The sequence below is a fragment of the Zootoca vivipara genome, chromosome 15 (assembly GCF_965207765.1).
Source record: "Zootoca vivipara chromosome 15, rZooViv2.hap1.1, whole genome shotgun sequence".
NCBI classification, from domain to species: Eukaryota; Metazoa; Chordata; class Lepidosauria; order Squamata; family Lacertidae; genus Zootoca; species Zootoca vivipara.
In genome coordinates this window covers 5,819,911-5,841,912 of record NC_142598.1, presented here as the reverse complement: position 1 = coordinate 5,841,912, position 22,002 = coordinate 5,819,911, and the positions used below count along the sequence as shown (strand labels likewise).

General features: G+C 50.0%; 1 protein-coding gene across 1 annotated transcript in view; it reads left to right on the top strand.

Annotated features, from left to right (window-relative positions):
- The window catches only part of GRIPAP1 (GRIP1 associated protein 1), a 57,029-nt gene extending 39,970 nt beyond the window's left edge, over positions 1–17,059 (top strand). The window contains 4 exon segments of the mRNA XM_060269059.2: positions 50–143; positions 11,867–11,952; positions 11,954–12,022; positions 16,825–17,059. Coding sequence (XP_060125042.1) covers positions 50–143; positions 11,867–11,952; positions 11,954–12,022; positions 16,825–16,917 — 342 coding nt within the window. The 3' untranslated portion in view covers positions 16,918–17,059.
- Positions 17,060–22,002: the final 4,943 nt, after the last annotated feature.

Sequence of the window (22,002 nt, the reverse complement as noted above, 5' to 3'; positions counted from 1 at the left end):
CAGGTAAGCAGCACTGGCTGTGAGGAATGATGCCATCTCCCTTTGCTAGGTGAAACACCTGGAGGTCAGCAGTGCTTCCATGGCTGAGGACCTGTGTCGGAAGAGTGCCATCATCGAGACGTACGTCATGGACAGCCGCATCGGTGAGGACTCCTGGCAGTCAGGAGGGAATAAGCTTGAGCAAACCAGGGGCTAGTGGCCTTGACCTCAGCTTGGTGGAAGGGAGTGGATTGAAGCAAAGATTGTGTGTCCAGGAATTTCAGGCTAAGAGATCTCCTATGGACACCTGAAGATTCTCTCTGCTTCCATTGGACAGTGGTCCTAGGGAGCCCTGAGGCTGCTGAATAGGCTTGCAGCTGAGGTGAGCTCTGAATCGGGGCCTCACACTTGACACACTTCTCTGGTGTAATTCCCAATGGGTAGTGCCTGGTCAGGCCATGAGGCAAAGTGAGGCGGCTGCAGGGCAGCAGGTCTCAATGTTTATCTTTCTCCCCCCCCCCCCTATTCCTGATGTAGATATTCTCTCATCCCTTCTTCCATGGTGAGTAGCGGCACCATTTTGGGGTCTGCAGGAAATAAGACGTGATGTTAAGTCAGGAAGGAAGTTTGAGTGGAGTGTCCGCATCCCTCAGTAGTGCTGTCAGCAAATAAGGGGCAGAACTGGGCAGGCATAGTTGCACTGTCTCTCTTGGTCACACTGGAGCATAACCAACCGATCTGAGGTTTTCTATATACATAGATCTTAGGAGAAATTTAAGGAGCTTTGGAAATATTTTATATTTAGGGATATACATCCATAAAAGAAATAACATGAATCATAAAAAATAGTGTTATAGTTAGAGTCCCCTCCCCGCACAAGCTTACAAGTCCAGCATCTGACATGTCTTCATTTTAAAGAAAGACCAACATCATGGCTGCTAGGGGGAGGGGATGTCAAGGGTGTGTGGATAACGTTGGCTAAAACTGGGGAAGAAGATGGATTTAGCAGGGGTCTCCTGAGACTTTGACGCCTCACCTCCTTTTTTGGCTAACCTCTCCCACTACGGGGCCATCCCTCTTGTACACGATGGAAGAGAGAGGATGGCAAAAATGCCACACTTCACACTCTAGAATGGAAACGGAGGTGCCCTTTAAATGTTACACTGACGCCCTGGGAAGTTTCTTTCTGTAGGTTCATCCCATGGCACATCCCATGACACACCTGTGACATTTCAATAAAGGCCATTTTTTTGGGGGGGGGGTTCCAGCTATGCACATCTTTCCCACCGAATCAGCACCTGCCTGCCCGTTCCGTGGGAGCGACGCTTTGCCTTCAGCTTGCCCCCCACCTCTTAAGAAAGCCTTGTCCCTGCTTGAAGTGTGGGGCGCAGAGTAAATCAGAAGAAGCTAAATTATTTCAAACTGGCCATATTTGAAGAACTCCAGCAGCTCCACCCTTTTGCATATTTGACTGCTAACGGGCACAGAGTGAATTTGGGCAGCAGGCACGAACCGTGACCTCTACATTAGGAGCCTTGCACGTATTTGGGGGTAGGGTGCAGGTATCCTCTTTTAAGCACTGGAAAGGTTTTTAGGCCTGTGATGCTAGGCCACAAAGAGGGGTGGAGCTGGAAAGACCCCTTTGAAGGGTCCCCTGCCTGCGTGCGGCTGTTCCTCCTCGCCCAGGATCTGGTGTCCCTGCCCCTCCCACCTCTCCATTCCTTCCGTGACAGGCCGGGCCTGCGAAAGGGACCTTTTTGTGCTACCGGTGACGCCGAGGGGGCAGGCCCCTCCCCTGCAGCAGCCGGAATGACAGCCTCCGTGGGGACCTGCTGTCAGACCCTGTTAGCGCCACTTCCCATCACCGGGCACAGACAAAGGCAGGAGGAAAGGGCTGCTCCCACTTGGCTTCACTGCGGTACAAAGGGAAGCGCCCGCCCAAGTGCAGCCATCTCCTCCTTTGCTCTGCCCTTTCGGCTCTCTGTGGCTCCTCTTGCAGGCCTTGCAAAGTCTGCAGGATCTGCTGGGTGTTCGGTCAGGGCTTCCTTTGAACACTTCTCCTCGACGTTCTGTAGATTAAAGTCTTTTCATTTTGTTTTCCTCAAAGTTTCCAGCCCATAGGGTTGCAGAAACAAGCTTGAAAGAGTAGTGGTTCCTGCTCGAGGCCCTCTGGGAGGTGACAGCCCAGTCCCAAGCCAGCCATCATCAGTCCCACAAGGTGGTCCGATGGTACAGGATGAAGCAGGTCCAGACAGTGGCCTGTATGGGGAGGCCGCCTGGGAACTCCCATCTTTGCAGCCGTGCCTTGGTCTGCTGTGGAGGGAAGGCAGGGTAAAAATGAAATAAAGGTAAAGGTATCCCTGGCCATTAGGTCCAGTCGCGGACGACTCTAGGGTTGCATGCTCATCTCGCTCTATTGGCCGAGGGAGCCGGCGTTTGTCTGCAGACAGCTTCCGGGTCATGTGGCCAGCATGACTAAGCCACTAATACAGACCACACAAGACCAGTTTATTCCTGTACATCAGCTCTCAGCACTTGGGCTTTGCAGTGTATTTCAGCACTTTGGACAGCTCCTTGGTCCTATCCCTTAGAATGGAGATGGAGAACTTGGTGCCCTTCAGGTGTTGTTGGATCCCAGCTCCCATCATCCCCAACCAGCATGACAAATGCTCAACATCTGGAGGGCCACAGGTTTCTCTTCCTGGCCTTAAGAGAAGAAAATGCCATAATAATACCAATGCTAGTAGTAGTAAGGTAAAGGTAAAGGCAAAGGTACCCCTGACCGTAAGGTCCAGTCGCGGACGACTATGGGGTTGCACGCTCATCTCGCTCTATAGGTCGAGGGAGCCGGCGTTTGTCTGCAGACAGCTCCCGGGTCATGTGGCCAGCATGACTAAGCCGCTTCTGGCAAACCAGAGCAGCGCACGGAAACGCCATTTACCTTCCCGCCGGAGTGATACCTATTTATCGACTTGCACTTGACGCGCTTTCGAACTGCTAGGTTGGCAGGAGCAGGGACCGAGCAACAGGAGCTCACCCCGTTGCGGGGATTCGAACCACCGACCTTCTGACCGGCAAGCCTCTAGGCTCTGTGGTTTAGACCACAGCACCACCTGCGCCCCTAAAAAAAATAATGAAATAAGTACAAATAAAAATAGATCTGCCCGTTTTTCCTCCTGCTGCCCACCCATGTCTCACTCCTTCTCCTCTACTGTATAATTTTGCCGTGAGGATGAGAGGACTGAACCCTGTGTGGGTGTGAACATGAGTTCAGTATTAAGCTTCAGATAGGATCTCGAGCTCCACGAACTGTGTGGTCTTCGTTCGCTACACCCACCCACCCAAATCGTGGGGAGAAGTAAGGTCTGGGCAGCCCTGCTGCCTTGAATAAGCTGCTTCTGTGCTTAGTGCTGGATGGAACTGGTGTCTTAGCCTGTTAACTCCCTGGCATTTCTGAGATCAAATAATCCTTGTGGCAGAATTCCTGCTTCATGTTGCTTTTCAGAGAGCAGATCATTGCTAATGTGGCTTTCGCTGCCTCTGGGTTGCTGCCATTTGCCCTCTGGATGGTGGTGGTGGGATCTCTCGATGTCCACATGTTACCTGCATGGCTAATATGTAAGAGAGAGTGAGTGCAGGAGAGGCTCTGGTTATGCAATGTGCATCGTGGCCAATGTAAGAGAGCCTTCAGGTACTTTGCAAGTTTGATTCCACTGATCTTTTAAAAATTCCTCTCTCATACTACCGGCACCCCTGCCAGCATTCTCTTCTGCAGCATTACACCTTGGACATTTCCAAAGCTTGTTGGAACTTTTGGAACTCCCAATCTGGCTTTTGGGGATCATGGTTCGTTGGCTTATTCAATTAGTCTTAACCAAGATGCTTTGTTGGGGTAGGGGCTGAAAATTGTGCCTAGGCAGAAGAACATTTCCACAACCTGCATAAAGAAGGATACTGATAAGCTGGAACGTGTCCAGAAGAGGGCAACCAAAATGGTCAAAGGCCTGGAAACGATGCCTTATGAGGAACGGCTTAGGGAGCTGGGTATGTTTAGCCTGGAGAAGAGAAGGTTAAGGGGTGATATGATAACCATGTTCAAATATATAAAAGGATGTCATATAGAGGAGGGAGAAAGGTTGTTTTCTGCTGCTCCAGAGAAGCGGACACGGAGCAACGGATTCAAACTACAAGAAAGAAAATTCCACCTAAACATTAGGAAGAACTTCCTGACAGTAAGAGCTGTTCGGCAGTGGAATTTGCTGCCAAGGAGTGTGGTGGAGTCTCCTTCTTTGGAGGTCTTTAAGCAGAGGCTTGACAGCCATCTGTCAGGAATGCTTTGATGGTGTTTCCTGCTTGGCAGGGGGTTGGACTGGATGGCCCTTGTGGTCTCTTCCAACTCTATGATTCTATGATTCTATGAAATTATACCAAAAAGGATTTTTTTTATTTTTGCATCTGTTTGCATGATGTGTTCTGCTACTCCACATGGGATAGAGCCAAGATGCTTTGCATTGCAATGAAGCCCCATTTCCTGACCAATGGAGATCCTCCTCCATGCTCCTCCCTCCCTCTATCTTGTCCCTTCCAAAATTTCACTCCAGCAGCACTGGAGCCTTAAGGACTAGAAGCTTCTTTCCCTTAAAAAAACTAAAATCAAAGCTGCAAATCTCATGCTACTGAAATTTGTATCTGCCACCTGATTCCAGGGCTCTGCTGTGTGATTGCAGAACCATAGCCTATACCAGTGATGGCGAACCTATGACACGCATGTCAGACGTGACACGCAGAGCCCTCACTGCTGGCACGCGCCCCATCGGCCCATTCGCGCTGCTGTTGTTGTTTCCCCCCCCCCCATTTGTTCTCCCGCTCCTCCTGCAGCTTGCCTCTGCTGTTAAAACCCGGATCCTTTTTGTTGTTTTTGTTGCTGCTGGTAGCCAGAGATTGGTTTTTTAACCCTTTCTGTGCTGTTTTTTCTGGCGCTTTGGCAGACTATGATTGGGTGTAACAGCGTTCATTTTTTAACCTGTTCTGTGCTGGTTTTTTTGGCGCTTTGGCAGACTATGTCGGTGCTGCATGTTAGTTCCAGCGAAGGTATTATTCGTCATTTATTTCTGTTCTCCCCCCCCCCCCCAGAAAAGGGCAGCAGCTTTGGGGCACCCCCCCAAAAAACCCTCCAAAACTTTGGTCAGCAGCTCCCCTAAAAAAGCTCAACAACTCTGGGCACTTTGTGATACATAAGGAAGGGGTTTGGTTTGGTTTGATTAAATAATTAGTTTTTGGCTTATTAAATACAGTTATATATTACAATTATACATTTTTGTTATTTAAACTATAAATATCATGAAATTATGTTTTTTTTCTCGAAGTGACACACCACCCGAGTTATGTTCAGTTTTTTGGCGAATTTTGACACACCAAGCTCAAAAGGTTGCCCATCACTGGCCTATACAGAACTTTAGTCCCAACCAACTTGGGGGAAAGGGGGCTGGGCCCCAGATAAGGATCTGACCACAGCCTCAGTTGCTCTGGTTTTATTCTGGCTGCCAGTGAAGTAGAAATTCCACAAGTTTGGGAGAAGTTTGAAGTAGGGAGACAACTGCTTGGGACTTCAGCTTCACCTCGGGGCGGGCGGAGAGAGCAGAAGCCCCCCCGTATCTCTTAAGGAAGTGGCTTCTCTGTGCTTAGTGGGCTTCCTCCTTGGCAAGAGTGAAAGAGATGGAGGAGGAGAGGAGCAGGGCTCTGAAGTCTTGCATGACTTGGAGATTGGCTGTTCCATTATAGGTGGAAGGTGCAGCCAGGGGGAGAGTCCAGGGAGAGCTTTCTTTCTTTCTTTCTTTCTTTCTTTCTTTCTTTCTTTCTTTCTTTCTTTCTTTCTTTCTTTCTTTCTTTCTTTCTTTCTTTCTTTCTTTCTTTCTCCCGCTTTCTACGCACCAAGGTGGAAAGCACAGGTGGCCCTCGATTCTCTGCTCTTGGCACGAGAACGTGCAGGCTCAGCAGATTCATTTGGCAAGTCAGTTGGAGCAAGAAGCCAGGACACCAGGCCATGAGGATTCTCATTCCCGGAGTCCCTCTCCGACAGACTCTGCAATCCGCCCCCCCAGTCCCACAAACCCACATAGCATTCACAGAGGGATTGTCTCCTCCGCTCTGCTTTGTTTTCCCTGGCTTTGAACCCCCTCATAATAATCCCCATCCTACTCTCACCCCGTTGGTGATCCTGCTTCCATTCCTTTGGCCCACCAGAACTTGCCAAAGAGCAATGGTGTTGGACTCAGCCACAGTGCTGAGGGCGAGAGAGAGAGAGGGCCCTGTGATGTTGAGGGGCGACGTGCAAAGGGCCTCTCCTGTGCTTGGAGTTAAAAAATCAGGCAACCGGGGTGGTGGGTCCTCTTAAGCGGCTGTGGGTAAGTTTTCCATACTTCCACGCAGAACTGCGCCGCGGGCAGGGAACAGGAGCCGGTTATAAATAGCTTGCGCAGGGTCGCCTTCGCCTCAGCTTGGCAACACACAGCCCAGCCAGTGAATATTTCATGAACGCTAAAAATACAAACCTCCTCCTCCTCCTCCTCCTCTTGCATCTTGTGCCACTTCCTTCTGCCTTTGTCTGTCATTCTCAGGAAGATTTGTCCTCCAAATCTTTGTAACTGAACCCAGAAGTCACTGCTGGCCCTTCTGCTCTAACCACTTGACCCCGTTTGCCCCAGGAGTCCTGTGTGTGTGTCTCCAATTAACTCCTCTTTTATTTCTACCTCTCCTACAATATAAACTAGATGGATTTAGCCTCAGGCAATTACCTTAGGTTTTGATAATTGAACTGAGGTGTTCTCTCCCTCCATCTCTGGGAGGGGAGTGGGCTTAGTGGATTTGGGCTTTGCAGATAGGAGGCTGAGGAGAGTGAGAAGATTTAGGTGGGAGGCTTGGTCCAGGGAAAGGATGGTAAGCCTGGTGAATTGTGTGGGGGCAGATAGTGGTTCATACTCTAGGCCAGTGTTTCTCAACAGTGGGTCTCCAGCTAGTGTTGGACTACAACTCCCAACATCGCTAGCTAGCAGGACCAGTGGTCAGGGATGCTAGGAGTTGAAGTCCAACAACAGCTGGAGACCTGAGGACGCTAAACACTGCTCTGGGCATTATTCCTAAAGCTTATGAGAGTGGGCCAGGCTTGTGAACTCTGGGACCAGCCAGAGAAAAGTGGGCCTGATGTCAATGTATTGCTAGGAGGATGGGGGAGAGAGAGAGAAGCAGCAATCCTAAGGGTGCCAGAAACAAAACATGGTGGTTTTCCATTCCATTTCCCTGACAATTAAATGTTTCCAACTTAGGTTAAAGGTAAAGGTAAAGGGGACCCCTGACCATTAGGTCCAGTCGTGACCGACTCTGGGGTTGCGCGCTCATCTCGCATTATTGGCCGAGGGAGCCGGCGTATAGCTTCCAGGTCATGTGGCCAGCATGACAAAGCCGCTTCTGGCAAACCAGAGCAGCACATGGAAACACCGTTTACCTTCCCGCTGTAGCAGTTCCTATTTATCTACTTGCATTTTGACGTGCTTTCGAACTGCTAGGTTGGCAGGAGCTGGGACCAAGCAACGGGAGCTCACCCCGTCACAGGGATTCGAACCGCCGACCTTCTGATCAGCAAGCCCTAGGCTCAGTGGCTTAACCACAGCGCCACCTGGGTCCCTTCCAACTTAGGTTAAAAAATGCTATTGAGAGATCCACGGAACAAGCCAAACCAAAAGAAAAAGAAAAATGATTTGAGACTGTATGAGCAAGTGATGCAGTTTGGCAACGGGGAATACGATATATTGGGTATAGATAGATATATCGGGCCTGAATTATTCTGTTTCTGTGATGCCTCTGCCTTTGTACAGCATGATGTCAGCCCAAATGCACATGCCGGTCCTTTAAAGATTTCACATCTCCATTGCAAAAAATCAAAAGCAAAACAAATCACATGCTGTTGGGGGGTGGGGGGTGGAGAGATGATAACATCAGTGGGAAGAAAGGGGCAAGCTTTTGCACTCAGAAGCCCCACACTGGCCAACTTGAGCAGGAGGACTCAGAGGCTGCGACCCCTACTGGACGGTAGGGGCGATTTTGAAGGTGGAGGAGCTGCATGGGCTGTTGGAGGCGATGCAGGGATTTCACTTGGTGCTTTTAAGACACGCCTAGTCATTTGGATGCTGCCGCAGGTCTTCCCTCTTTATCAGCAGCAGTTAAGCACAGCACAGAGTGAAGTTTTGGCAGGCAAGCGGCCCAAATGCTAATGCACCTGTTATCCTGACCTAAAGAGCAGCTTCCTAGCTATGGCAGACTTCATGCTCAGGTTAGCAGAACCTTCTGCTAGTTTAGACTGTTTTCACCACCTGGTCAGGGTGGGCAAAGGGCTAGGTTTCCTCCCACCTTTCAGTGAATGCTAACAGAGGTGGGCACGTGTGGAGTTGAGGTACATGACTTCCGCAGGCTGCAGAGTTAGGCTTTTTGTTGTTGCTGTTTAACAGTGGAGGGTTTTAATTTTTAAACTTGCGCATACTCAGCCCTGGGGAAGGGCGCCACGGAGATCGTAACTCATGTTGACAATTGTGCGCAAGGGACACTGGAGTGGTTGGGGTAGTGGCGCGTACGAGTTGGGTTTGGTGGTGGGAGGAGCAGAGGAGCAGAGTCTGGGAGTCAGGATTCCTGACTCCTTCCTGTCCTGTGTATAAGGTAGGGGTGCTGTGGGGGTGAGCAACACATGACGGCACAGCCGAGGGATGGAAGGATTTCTGTCTTGAGAGACAGGCCGGCTGATGAGTGCTGAAGCTGCAGAGCAGGGAGAGCAGGTGGCATCGATCTAGGTGTCAGGGTTACTTTCGCTCGGCATCAGTCTGGAGCAAACAGCAACGGACAGCTACTGGGGCGGGGGAGGGAGATGTGCAGAGGCCTTTGCCACAGCCTGCGGAAAGAGCACAGGAATCCTGGTGCTTAGCCTTTTCGCTACAGCTCTTTCAAGCACTTATTACAAAGCACAGAAGGTGCTACCATCTAAGCTTCGTCCTCGCAGCTGCTTGGAATAGATCTGCGTTTGCAACCGGTGTGTGCATAGAACCAGGGCTAGCATGGGAGTTGGTTGGAACTTTTGCATTCTACAATAACTGGCCCCATAGGAAGGAGTAGAAGTGGGGTCAAACCCAGGGGTGATGGGTCAAGACGTGGGCCCTAGAGGAATCTGGTGGACCAAGGCAGAACCAGGATAGAACCTGGCAGGTTGTTGGGTGGAAATGGGCAGAAATTCCAGATTCCTGTTTCTCGAAACTCGGTACTCATTAACTCACAGGTCACGTTTTACCACGCAGCCTCGTTGACCACCTGCCATTCCTAGGACCGACTCGATGATGTTGCATCTGGCCTGCGGCCATTCATTCCCTTATATCCCCGGACATGTGGTCCCCAAGTGTGGTTACTCAGTGGTGATGAAGGGAGCACTCTGCACAAACTCGGAGGAAGCTCTTGCTAGTTCATCCAGAGCTCAGCTCTGTTTTTTGAAAACAGGCTCCAAAGCGACGTGTGTGTGTGTGTGTGTGTGTGTGTGTGTGTGTGTGTGTTTTATGATGTCCTTGTACCTGGTCATAGCCTGTGCTTGTTTGCCTAACCCCACCAGTCCAGGCAGTGGCTGTGGTGTTAATGGGGGCCATGCGGCATCCATCCCCTGCCGCAGATGTCATCATCCTCCGTCCAGTGAGCCTGCCTTCCCACTCACAGAAGCTGCAAAACTGCAGGGAGGCCTCTTGGCAGTTCCTTCTAGCATACAAGTTAAGAATCTCATTCAGTTCCTCTTCACAGTTTTTCTTTTCCGTCTGAAGCCAGTTTCTCGGGGTGGGGGTGGGGGGCAGAGGGTGGCTGGCTGCTGTTATCTGTTTCCCTGCTGTTTTGCTAATTTCATGGCTGAGCAGGTGTCGGGAAAGACCCCAAATTTATGTCAGCTCCCTAAGGAGATCAGAGCAGTCCCAGGCTCTGGAGAGGAGGCCAGCGAGCAATGGTTAGAGAGCAAGGGAGGTGATGGTTGTAGTTCTGAAAGGAGGAGCAGGCGGTGGGAGGAAAGTGGTAGATGTCACTGTTGTTGTTTTTAGTATTTTAATGTAACACCCACTCGCGGGAGAGGAGTGTGTGTTTGTGTTGCCCTTGGGGAAAAAACACTCATTGTTTTAGTGGTTTTTCCAGGCATGGGGGGCCTGCAAACAAAGGTGAGATTGTTTCAGCACAGCTCCCTCCCAATGCCTATTCAGAGCGAGGGATAGCATGGCCTGCTTTCACTCTGAATTGGCTTTTTAACATTGTCACATAAGCAAATCTGGCACTGCAATTGCCTCGTGTCTCCACATGATCCTCGGTTGTTCTGGGATCGTTCAGAGAAGGTGGGCCTAAGAAGAGAAAGGGGAAATTATTTTCCTCAAGGGTATCTCATGGCATTTGTTACTCCCATTGGAGAAATGCCAAAGAGGTAGCTTGCAGTAAGCAGACAGTGGAAACCATGACAATAAAATAACTATAAAACCAGCTCAGCAGCTTGGGGGGAGAAGGCCAGCCAGTATCGACCTGAAACCGTGTTTGTTAATGGACTTCTGGTCTCCGGGGGAAAGAGCCCCGCAGAATTGCCTGGGAGACTTGGCTCGGGGGGGGGGGGAGGAGGGCATAGCTTGTCTTCTGTTTAGGAAGGACCTGGAGCAAGACTGCTGTCTGAAAGTCCTGGCATGAGGTTTGTTGCATTTTACAACTTATAATGCTATAATGCTTCTGTCCCATTTTCCAGCATTTCCCTTTTTGCACTGCGCTACTGGTTGTGTTATGGAACTTTGGCTTTTGGGCAGTCCAGATTTCAAATGGTGGGAAAGAACTGTAGGCTGGGATGCCGCTCCACATTTCATCACGTGACATTACATGGTGAAATTCTCTTGAGTTGCAAGAGGAAATGGGGTTGCAAATGGATTTTTGTTCCTGGGAACAATTAAAATTAGTACTGAACTTCTGCTAGATTCCACTTCTGCTAGATTTCCAGATGTGGCTTTTTGCATCCTTGATGTGCCACGGGATGATCCACTCAAGAGGAGGCAGCCTCTTTCTCCCTCTCTGAGGTGCTAGACCAGGCACCCCCAAACTTCGGCCCTCCAGATGTTTTGTACTACAATTCCCATCATCCCTGACCACTGGTCCTGTTAGCTAGGGATCATGGGAGTTGTAGGCCCAAAACATCTGGAGGGCCACAGTTTGGGGATGCCTGTGCTAGACCTGTATCTGGTGCTGCTACTTCAGACTTGTGTTGGGGAGAAGTACATCTTCTACCCAAGTCCCCTCTGTATCATACATTTAATATCAAATCACTTCCAACAGTCATGGCTTCTGCCAAAGAATCCTGGGAAGTGTAGTTTCTCAAATGAGCTGAAAGTTGTTAGGAGAGGCCCCTCTTTCCCTCACAGAGCTACAATTCCCAGTGTGGTTTAACAATCAATCTCCCTTCCCAAGGGGAGTAGGGTCTCCTAACAACTCAGCACCCTTAAGGAACTACAGTTCCCAGGATGCTTTGTGGGGAAGCCATGACTGTTTACAGTTGCATGATAGTGCTTTAAATGTATGGTGCAGATGGGGCTATAGAAAGCTAGTTGCCAAGGAGCAGGATTCTAGCAGAGGCCTGACATGCTAGCTTTCTGTGTACAGAGAATTGTTTTCGGGTTAAGGAGCATCTAGTCGTGTGAGGCCCCCTTTTGCTGTCACAAATGGCACAGCCCTGACAGAGGTTGTCGTCCCCGTCCCCCCTGAGAACTAAGTTTGAGATGCCCACCAAACCACAACACACCCACTTCTCTCTCTCTCTCTCTCTCTTGACTCTCTTCCCCTCCGCCCCTTCTGACAGACGTGTCGGGGGCCCACGGGCAAGTCGACCGCAGCAGCCTGGGCAGCGTCTTGCGGGACCTGGTGAAGCCGGGAGATGAGAATGTGGCGGGAGATGAACAAGAAGCTTCAGAACATGCTGGAGGAACAGCTGACCAAAAACATGCACTTGCAGAAGGTTTGTGGGCGCAGCCTTGGGGACCGCGGAAGAGGCGTGTGGCTGGGGAGGGCATGATTCGAGGGTGCTAGAGATGGGAGCCAGTTCCAGGAGAACGGCAGAGCCGAGAGAAGACAGCAGAGCAACAGCCGGCCCAGAACCCTGTTCCCCGGTCCAAATTGAAAGTCGCTGTTAAGATCTCATCTTTCATGGGGGTTACGTTCCAGGCTATCATGCAAAGCCAGGAAAACAAAACAAAACCCCCGACAACCGAGCAGATCCCTCAAAACTCTCCTCTGATGACTTTCCAACCTCCTCCACAACTCTCTCCGTGCACCTCCAAAATTCTCTGCAGCTTCCTCTGCTCCACCGACTCTCTAACCACACCCAAATGCTCTCCCAGTGGCTGGTGGGTTTGCCAGTCATCCCCCCCTTCCCCTCCTTCCCCTCTGCGTTTATTTATTTTTCACCAATCCACGTCAAGTTGCAGTCATGTAAAGGAAACCAGTGATCTCCCTGTATAGGATCATGGGCACGTGTCTGAACACACATCAGCCTGGATAAAGAGTGGGGTGCTGATAATGTCAAGGTTGCAGGTTCAATCCCTGTATGGAACAGCTGCCTATTCCTGCATTGCAGGGGGTTGGACTAGATGATCCTTGGGGTACCAGCTCTACAATTCTATAATAAGTTTTCCTAGTTTATGCATGTAACACATGCACACAACAATGCAAGGGAGAAATTTAGAAGTCCTCCCTAACTTTTTGGAGGGGCAGAAAGCATGCCGTTATGCAGCTCCTGCAGTCTGGAATGGTACAGTCCAGGAGCAGTTTTACCATAGGATGTGGTTCCTTCCGAGGAGGAGCAGGGAGCTGCTAGAGGAGGTACCAGCTCATCTAACTCAGTTCCCCCGCCTGCTGCATCAACTGGGCTCTCACCTGGATGGGCTAATCAGCAGCACTGCTCAACGCTGGGGCCACACCTTCTCCTGCAGGCTCTTCTTCCATTGGAGAGACTTTGCCCCTAGATCTGTTGTTATAGTTTTGTTGTTTTTGTTTTAACTATTTACTTGTGTTTTTACCTTGTATTTTAGCCCGTGAACCATCCTGGGGTCTTGTAACGAAGGGCATAATAATAATAATACAGTGGTGCCTCGCTTAACGATGCCCTGCTTAACGGAATTTCCGCTTAACGAAAGGTTTTTTTCTAGTGGAGGTTGCCTCGCTAGACGAATTCGTTTTACGAAAAATTCGTCTAGCGAATTGCGGTTTCCCATAGGAATGCATTGAAATTCAATTAATGCGTTCCTATGGGCAAAAAAAATTCAATGCATTCCTATGGGATTTGCTAGACAAATTTTTCGTTATAAGAAAAGACCCGTGGAACGAATTAAATTCGTCTAGCGAGGCACCACTGTAATAATAATAATAATAATAATAATAATAATTGACAGTTCCTTGTGTGAAAAGGAACTCTGCACATGCTCAGAAGCACACAACATGAGGTAGTAGGATTTTGGGGGTATTTTCCCCAATAAACAATTTGCACCTGTAAATTGCATGGGGTCAAGAGAGGAAGAAGAGTTTGGATTTGATATCCCGCTTTATCACTACCCTAAGGAGTCTCAAAGCGCTTAACAATCTCCTTTCCCTTCCTCCCCCACAACAAACACTCTGTGAGGTGAGTGGGGCTGAGAGACTTCAGAGAAGTGTGACTAGCCCAAGGTCACCCAGCAGCTGCATGTGGAGGAGCGGGGAAGCGAACCCCGTTCACCAGATTACGAGTCTGCCACTCTTAACCACTACACCACACTGGAAGGAAGCCTTATTGGAGCACCTAGCTCCCTCCCCAGGGACTAACCGTGGCAGAAATGTATTGGGTGGGGCAAGTGCTCCAGCGAGGGATCCCAGCAAATAGCAGCAGAAGGTGGGGCCAGCGGGAGGAGAGTCCTGCTGCAGCTTAACAGGGGCATGCAGCTAGCAAAATGGAGGCCAGTAAGGGTTTGGGGTGGTTCCAGAGAGGTGGCAAAGGGGCCAGCTTGGAGGTTGCCATCACAGTAAACCAGCAGCAGGGGCCCCGGGGCCGTTCCCCACAAGTCCACCCCTGATTTCACATGCAACTGGTACATGCACCCAGCCGCTAAGGAACAACTGAGAGCTGAAAGTGAGCAGTGGGAAGGGGGAGCAGCTCCACAGCCGCAGGAGATGGGGCTGCAGGCGGCGGGGAGATATTTTCCCCAGGCAAATAAGGACAGCTGGCAGCTTTTCCGGGTGCTCCTGCAGTGAGCCCACGGGGCTGCCCTCCCGCTTCCTCTTGCCATACTCCTGGTCTCAGGATGCAGGTCAAGGTGACTGCGAGGGGAACCGAGGAGGCCAGCGGGAGCCTGGCTCCTGGCACCGAGCGGCAGCTGTGGGAGTAGCAGGTTTCCCTCCCCATTACGAGCCGTGGTGACCTTGAGCTGCAGAGGAGCAGCCGCCGCTTTCGCTTCCTTGTGCCAAAGATCGGCTGGGGCTGGAGCCGCCTCTCTCCCCGTGTCACAAATGGGTGGCCACCCAAAGCCAGAGAGGAAGCCTGCTCCCTGGGCTGCCGCGGCGAGGCTGCCTCTGGGGCAGAGCAGTCAAACAGAACAGGACAGGGTATGCAGGGCAGAAATTGTCCCTGCAGCCTTGAATGGGGGCGGGTGGGTGGGGGGTCCGTCCTGGCCATCACAGGGGCATGGCAGCAGGAGTGCTGTGTCTTGGGTCTTGCCCCTCTTGAGCCCTCCTCACCCCGGGAAGATGCAGAGGGGTGGGGGGGGGAGAAGAAGAAGATGCTAGAGCAGTGTTTCCCAACCTTGTGCCTCCAGCTGTTTTCAGACTACAATTCCCATCATTCCTGACCACTGGTCTTGCTAGCTAGGGATGATGGGAGTTGTAGTCCCAAAACATCTGGAGGCACAAGGTTGGGAAACACTGTGCTAGAGCCCTCCCCAGTCCTTGTGCTCGGAGAGCCGTAAACGCTCAGATCCTGCACAAGCTTTACTTGAGTGGCCCAAGACCCAGCCACTCAGAATCCCACCTAAGGATGAAGAGCATCATATACAGGATATTCTGATCATATGCAAAGGGTTTTCTCCCAGCCCCACTTTGGAAAACTTGCAGCAGCTTCCCGGGGGAGGGGGGGGATTCATGGGAAATATGTCTTCCAATGCACCCCTATCAGCCACAATAGCTAAGTGGAACCCTCCATGTTCAGAGGCAGTATACCTGCAAATACCAGCTGATGGGGACATAGCAGCGGGAGGACATCAGTCTTACTGCCCTGCTCTTACAAGTTTCTCAGAAGCATCTGGCTGACGGCTGCTTAGCAAGCAGGGCTGTGTAGACCTTAAGTCTGATCCCGCAAGGCAGTTCATGTGCTCACCTGTTTTAATCACCGGCGCTCACAAACACAGGCTAGGGAGAGGCGAGAGGGAGCCCGCCCCAGCAAAAGACTTTGCAGCATAGTGGCCTTTCCCCCCCCCCTTTCCTTTTTCAATATTAACTTGATGTAGAATCTGATCCTTCCAACGTCCTAATGGAGCAAGGGGACGAAAGAGTGATGTCAGCGGAAAGAGGCGGCTATTTATAGCTGGATCTGAGTGGGGAGGGATTGGGGGGGGAGCGGAGCTGCTTCAGAGGACGGACTGTCAAGGTTGGGGCTGCAAAGAAGCGGTCAGTGGGCGGGGGGCGAGCAGAGGGAGGATGCTGTCTTGGAGACAGGGTGGGCGTGTTGCAGGGGGTGGAAGTCCGCAGCTAATGTGATGGAGGGGGGAGGGGTGTGGGGTTTGGGGCAGGTTGAGTTGTGTGGCCGACCTGAGTGGTGGCCTCTAGGGGGCGCTGTGCAGCTGGGAAAGAGGCTGCCAGCCAGGGATACTGCAAGGTGGTGTGGTTGGAGGAGGCACTGGTCAGAAGGAGCCTTGGGGGGTGGGGATGTGGGGGGGCATGCTGTAGCCAAGGGAGCGTGGCCTGAGAGATGGCACGTGGCTTGCATCCAAGAGGCACCCTTTTGCTATCGAAATCTACACTTGGTTCGTTCTCTCTCTGCCTCTTTTATTGATTGTGATTGGTTCTTTATCTCGTGATTTTTTTTATATAAAAAGTTTTCCTCTGAACTCAAGCCCAATGGTGATCAATAAGCAATTTTTAACTGCATAATCTGATAATGAATTTATATACTTAGAAGGTTTTTATCCTGCCTTTGGTCACAAGTCATCTCATTGATGTACGTGAATAGCCACCAGGGTGTCCTGTTCAGATCTGGCGTTTCCTCTTAGCGGCATCTTTTCCCAATATGAGGCAGGGGACTGAAGCACTGAATTCCCTTCCTTTCCCAAACTCAGATTTGCGCCTGTGGCTTCTGCCTGTGCCTCTGTTGTCGGGGTTGCCAGCTCACTGCTTTGAAAAAGACTTTTCCGCTGTCCCTGAAGAGGACAAAAAAGAGCTAAGGCAGTAGTGTCTCAGAGGCAAGCCAGAACTTGATGGACCAGAAGCAGGGCATGAAGAAAACTGGCCGGCCGGAGTAGAGCCTGGCAGAACATAGAACCATAGAATTGGAAGGGGCCATGGGGGTCATCTGGTCCAGCCCCCTGCAATGCAGGAATCTTTTTCCCAACACGGGGCTTGAACCCATGATCCCAAGAGTAAGAGTTTTACCAGGGAGCTGCAAATGCAAATTAACCTTAGTAGGGGCAGAGTGTGAATATGGGCAGGGTTTGCCCTGTGGGAGTTGATGCACCCTCTTTCCGTGGGCTCAGCTGACCTGCTTCTCCCCCTTCCTCCCTTCCTTTCTTTCCCCCTCACCAGGATTTGGAAGTGCTCTCCCAGGAGATTGTCCGCCTCAGCAAGGAGTGTGTTCCGTCCCCTGACACTGAGCCTGCCCTGGATGATGCCGTCTGAGCCCCGTCCTGTGATGCCCCATCCTTCACTTTGCCCTCGACTGCACTGCTGGCACGGGAGAGGGGGGTGGTATTGGCGCCTTCTGCCTCACTCCCGATGGGTCAATTCTCTTAACCTTGTTTTGTTTTAGGGAGGTATTCGATCCTCTCCAGCTAGCTGTCTTTCCCCTTCTCGGCGCCAACAAACAAGTTTGCCCTTTAGCCGCCTCCCAACTCAGGCCTCCCCACTCCCTGCCCTGAAACAGATTCGTTTCTCCTAAGTAACACACACACTGACTATCCTCTATCTGCTTCTCTTTAGGGCTGTTGTAAATGCTGGCCCTTTAAGAAGCACTGGTTGAGGTGGCCTTCCTGCAGCAGCACTCCTTGTGGGCTGGAGGGCAAACTGCAGCTTGGTTCTTAAAATTGACCCAGGTGGGGTAGGATGCATTGAACAGAGGGGAATAACAGAGGAACTGCAAAGCAGAATGGGAGGCATTCCTGCCATGGTAAAGAGCCATTTCAAGCACCACTCTTGAAATACTATTGCTCTGGAGATGTTTAACTTTCTCCCAAGCTTCTCTGCCTGCAACCTACTCTTCAAGCTACATCTGTGAATCCTACAGCTTCATCTTCCTGATTCATTCATAACACCCCCTTCCCCTGTTCTTCCATCACCTTGCATGCTCAGTGAGTACTGAATCTTATTCTGCCCCAGCTCTATCCAGCTGTTGCTGCTGTTAATAAAAAAGGTAAAATATTATAGATAAATAAATATATATATATAGATATATATATATTTGTGCTGATTCCCTCCCTCTGGGTGGGACTTGACCCAAGCGGAGCAAAACCCCTATGTCTCCAGGAGGGGGGGACTCTTGGGGCTCATTCAAGGTTCCAGCTGCACTTTCCCCCCCTGTTGGGTGAGGGTAGCGTGTGTGTTTTATTTAACGTATCAATGACTTGTACAAGGCCGTAATTGTTGAGCAACTGATAATGCAAACAATGATTTTTTGACTGGCTTCAGCTCTGTGTGTTGTTCTTGTTTTGAGGAGGTGGGGGTGAAATGGGGCTGAGCTTCCCTCTTTCTATGCCTGAATAAGTTGCTTCCAGCACTCTGGATTCATGGTACCGGTAAGAGGGGGGGCTAAGTTCTCCCTGCTCTTTCTTTTAAGAGGTTAGAGTGACCAGAGTCAGATCCCCTCTCCACTCACCCCTGCAAATCTTCACTAGTGAAAAGAGGTAACTGGGTGGCATTTGTAGACTTGAGAGGGGTGTTGTGGGGACTTGAGGCACATCAGCAAAGTAAAGTGACCCTGGTTCTTCCCCATCCCGGTGTTATAAGAAAAAACCTGCTCCTTTATCCCTTATGGGGTATCCAAGAGCCCGTATGTAGGTTTTCTGTCGGTGGGAGAAAATAACAGAGGCCAGTCAGAGGATATTGAGAAGCAAACCAGCTAGTAAGCATGATCTTTATTAAACTGTTGCAACAGGGTCCCCCCGCCCACTCCATGCAGGGAGGGAGGAGAGGAACCCAGAACATTGGTGTGCAAGCTCTTTTGAAATTGCCTACCCTGTAGCTCAAGACCAACCCCCCCAAAACATCACACATACATCATAGAAAGAGGTGGTCCCCAGCAGAAATTTGAGTGTGTTGCTTCTCTCCTGTCTGCCAGGATACCTGATAATGCTGTATCTGATTGCCTTTTCTGGGCAGCCTGGCCATTCCTATGAGATGGCAAATACTTAGTTCCTGAATCTCTTACACCAGGCATGGTCACGCATGTTTCACTTCATCAAATCTGGCCCTCTTTGAAAAAAGTTTGGGCACCCCTGACTTACACATATTGATAGTGTGCTCAGCTTAACAGATACTTGCCAGACTATTTACAGAGAGGTGTAAGCCCCTACAGTCCAAAGACAATTGGAAAGCTTTTCCCATTTTCTTCTTCCTTGCAGAGGGAGAGTCAAAATGGCTTCAGGATTGTTCTCCTGTACTATTTCAGACACGTGGTTTATATACTTACGTATGTGTTTGCCTTGTACATTTATGAACATTTATTTTTTATATATAAGACCTTAGAATTCCTATAACACCGCATTCCTTTGACACCCACCAGCATTTTGGGTGCTCTCTCAACTCCTCTTTGTCTGGAAGAAGCAATGCAAGCCAAGGATTTACTCATGCTTCTCCCCAGACCTTTTGGGAGCTCTCTGCAACGGGAGAATGGTGGGGCAGTGTTTGTGGCCCCAGTGAACACCTTGACCTCCCAGCCCCAGAGCTTGGCAACTGCTCCCCCACTCCCCAGTGCTTCCATTGAGGAAAGGACTTTGGCATCACAGAGCAGGAATGATCAGCAAGCTCAGCCTTTCCTAGACCAAACCAAAATAATGTTTTTATGTGGGTCTTCCACTGAGACGCCAGGGATTGAAACAGACTATTCTTGCCTCCAGAGTTTGTGTGTGTGCTCTGCTGGTCGTCTGTTAGAGCAGCACCATAAAAACGAAGACTCCTGCTTGACCCTGGCAAAAGAAAAGGGAAGTTTTGAACCTTCCACCCCAGCAAGACAACCTGATGGAAGCTTCTGCAGCTCAACTATTCTGTCCCATAAAAATGGTTAATTTTGCTTCTAAAGGTAAAGGGACCCCTGACCATTAGGTCCAGTCGTGACCGACTCTGGGGTTGCGCGCTCATCTCGCATTATTGGCCGAGGGAGCTGGCGTATAGCTTCCAGGTCATGTGGCCAGCATGACAAAGCCGCTTCTGGCAAACCAGAGCAGCACATGGAAACGCCGTTTACCTTCCCGCTGTAGCGGTTCCTATTTATCTATTTGCATTTTGACGTGCTTTCGAACTGCCAGGTTGGCAGGAGCTGGGACCAAGCAACGGGAGCTCACCCCGTCACAGGGATTCGAACCGCCGACCTTCTGATCGGCAAGCCCTAGGCTCAGTGGTTTAACCACAGCGCCACCTGGGTCCCAATTTTGCTTCTAAGAGGTATACAAATCTGCCTCCCCTCCCTCTTCGAAAAATGCTGTGAGGAGAATGGAGGGCGGCTCTGGTAACTGAAATAAGGCGAGCAGGTGTCTCTCAGCTTCTTTCAGAGAAGGTGTCAAATATTGTTTCCAGAGCCCAGATCAGCTCCCATCAGGTGCAAAACTCTTTCCATGAGCTTATCTCAAGACTTCTGGGTTTGTGATTTTTCCGTGCAGCCTTGAGCACTGCCCTCACTTGTCAAATGAGAAACAAAAGCCTGGCTCTAGAAAATAACCATTTTGGGAAGAAGGCACGGAGCAATGCTGGACCCCCGCTTTTGAGCTCGCTCACAAAACTTCCAAGTGTTTCTCTGCAACCACGAGGGCCGGGATCCTGCTTTGTTTGCGAGGGGAAGAGAGTGGACGAGAGGAGAGACCTCTTGCACTGTGCAGGTGACAGTGATAGGATTGCCCAGCTGCGCGGCAACTCGATTGGAGCTCGGATTCAAGCGATGCCTGTGTTTCAGGCCCTCTTCACCCGCAAAGTCTTGCATTGAGATGCTGGAACCAAAGTGCCTGGATTTCTCTTACTGTATTCCTCCCCCTCCCCTCCCTTTCTTCTACTGCTTAAGACGCCTCCGAGAATCTAAATAAAACTGGGCCTTTGATCTGGGGAAACAATAACAATGAAATATTTATCCGTGCATCAGGGACTTAGCAACATTCCAACATGCAGGTGTTGCCAGTGAGGAGGAGATGCAAATTGTATCTGTCGGTCTAGTTTCCTACCCCGCCATCAATCCCCCCCCCACCATACTGATTCCCTATATTTGTGGTAGGATACATGCACCTACCTATAATAAAAACCCAGTATTCCCATTATACCAAGGAACAAACCATTCCAAATGGCTTCCAATTTCATCCTGTTAGGAAAAGAAAATAGTCTTAAATCCAGGATATAGTTGAGAAGGATAAAACCTTCCTTTTAGACCAGCTACACCAGGACTTCTTGTGCTGTTGAATTGACCTTAATGCTGCTAGCATTTTCACCTGTTTACAATCATTTTCCAAATACTCCACAAAGTTTTTCCACTCCACAACTTCTTGGTCTCATCCTGATAATGATAATAGAAACTGATCTGCCTCACAGGGTGTATTTAGATATCTATTGCATTTCTATTCCTCTGTTTCTCCAAGGAGCTCAAGGTGACATACATGGTTCTCCCCCTCCTCATTTAATCCCCACAACAACCCTGTGAGGATGGTTAGGCTGAGGGGCAGTGAATAGCCCCCAAAGTCAGCCTCATGGCTGAGTGGGGATTTGAACCCAGGTCCCCGAGGCCCTAGCCTGACACTCTTAAGCACAACACCACAATGGCTCTCTAAACAATGCAAAATGTTACTCTGGTAACGTTTGTCAAGTGGTTTGAATGCTGAAAGTGTTACATAAACATCCAGGATTATTATTTTTGCATAATTTGGTGCATGTTTAATACACAGAGCCACTTTTAGAATCCGGATTCTTGTCACTACAGCCCCTGTGAGTGAAGATGGAGCCTGTAACATGAGTGGCGCTAACGGCATAGAAGCGCAACTGGTTCTTGGACTCTACAATAAGGAATCCAGAGTAACTACCACATGCTCATGTGACGCTCACCACAGTTCCTTGCCATCTCTTAAGTTGGGGACAGGTGCGGCGGAGCAGCTGAGGAGGGCAGGCAGCTCAGATGTGAAGGAAGGCAACAGAGTCACACCTGGAGATTCAAAGCTATGCCTGGTGTTTTCTTGGTAAGAGGCAGCAAACCGAAGCTCACGACCCCTAAGACCTAACGCACACATTCAGAAAGAGTCACATTAATTTCAGTTAACAAAAAGTATATAGTGCCCACTCAGTAGGAGACCTCTAAGCAATTTACTAAAAAAAATAAAAATAAAAAATGGTAATGCTGAATAAATGGAGCACAGCTTTAAAGTAAAACAGAGACTGAGACTCTGCCACTTGAGGTGGGAAACTGAACGCTCCCCTGTGTACATTTGGGGTTGTGTTTTTTTAAGCCCAACAATAAACACCCTGCAATTAAAAAGCTTGTGCGTGATTAAGATGTCACTATAAATAGATAGTTGTATAAAT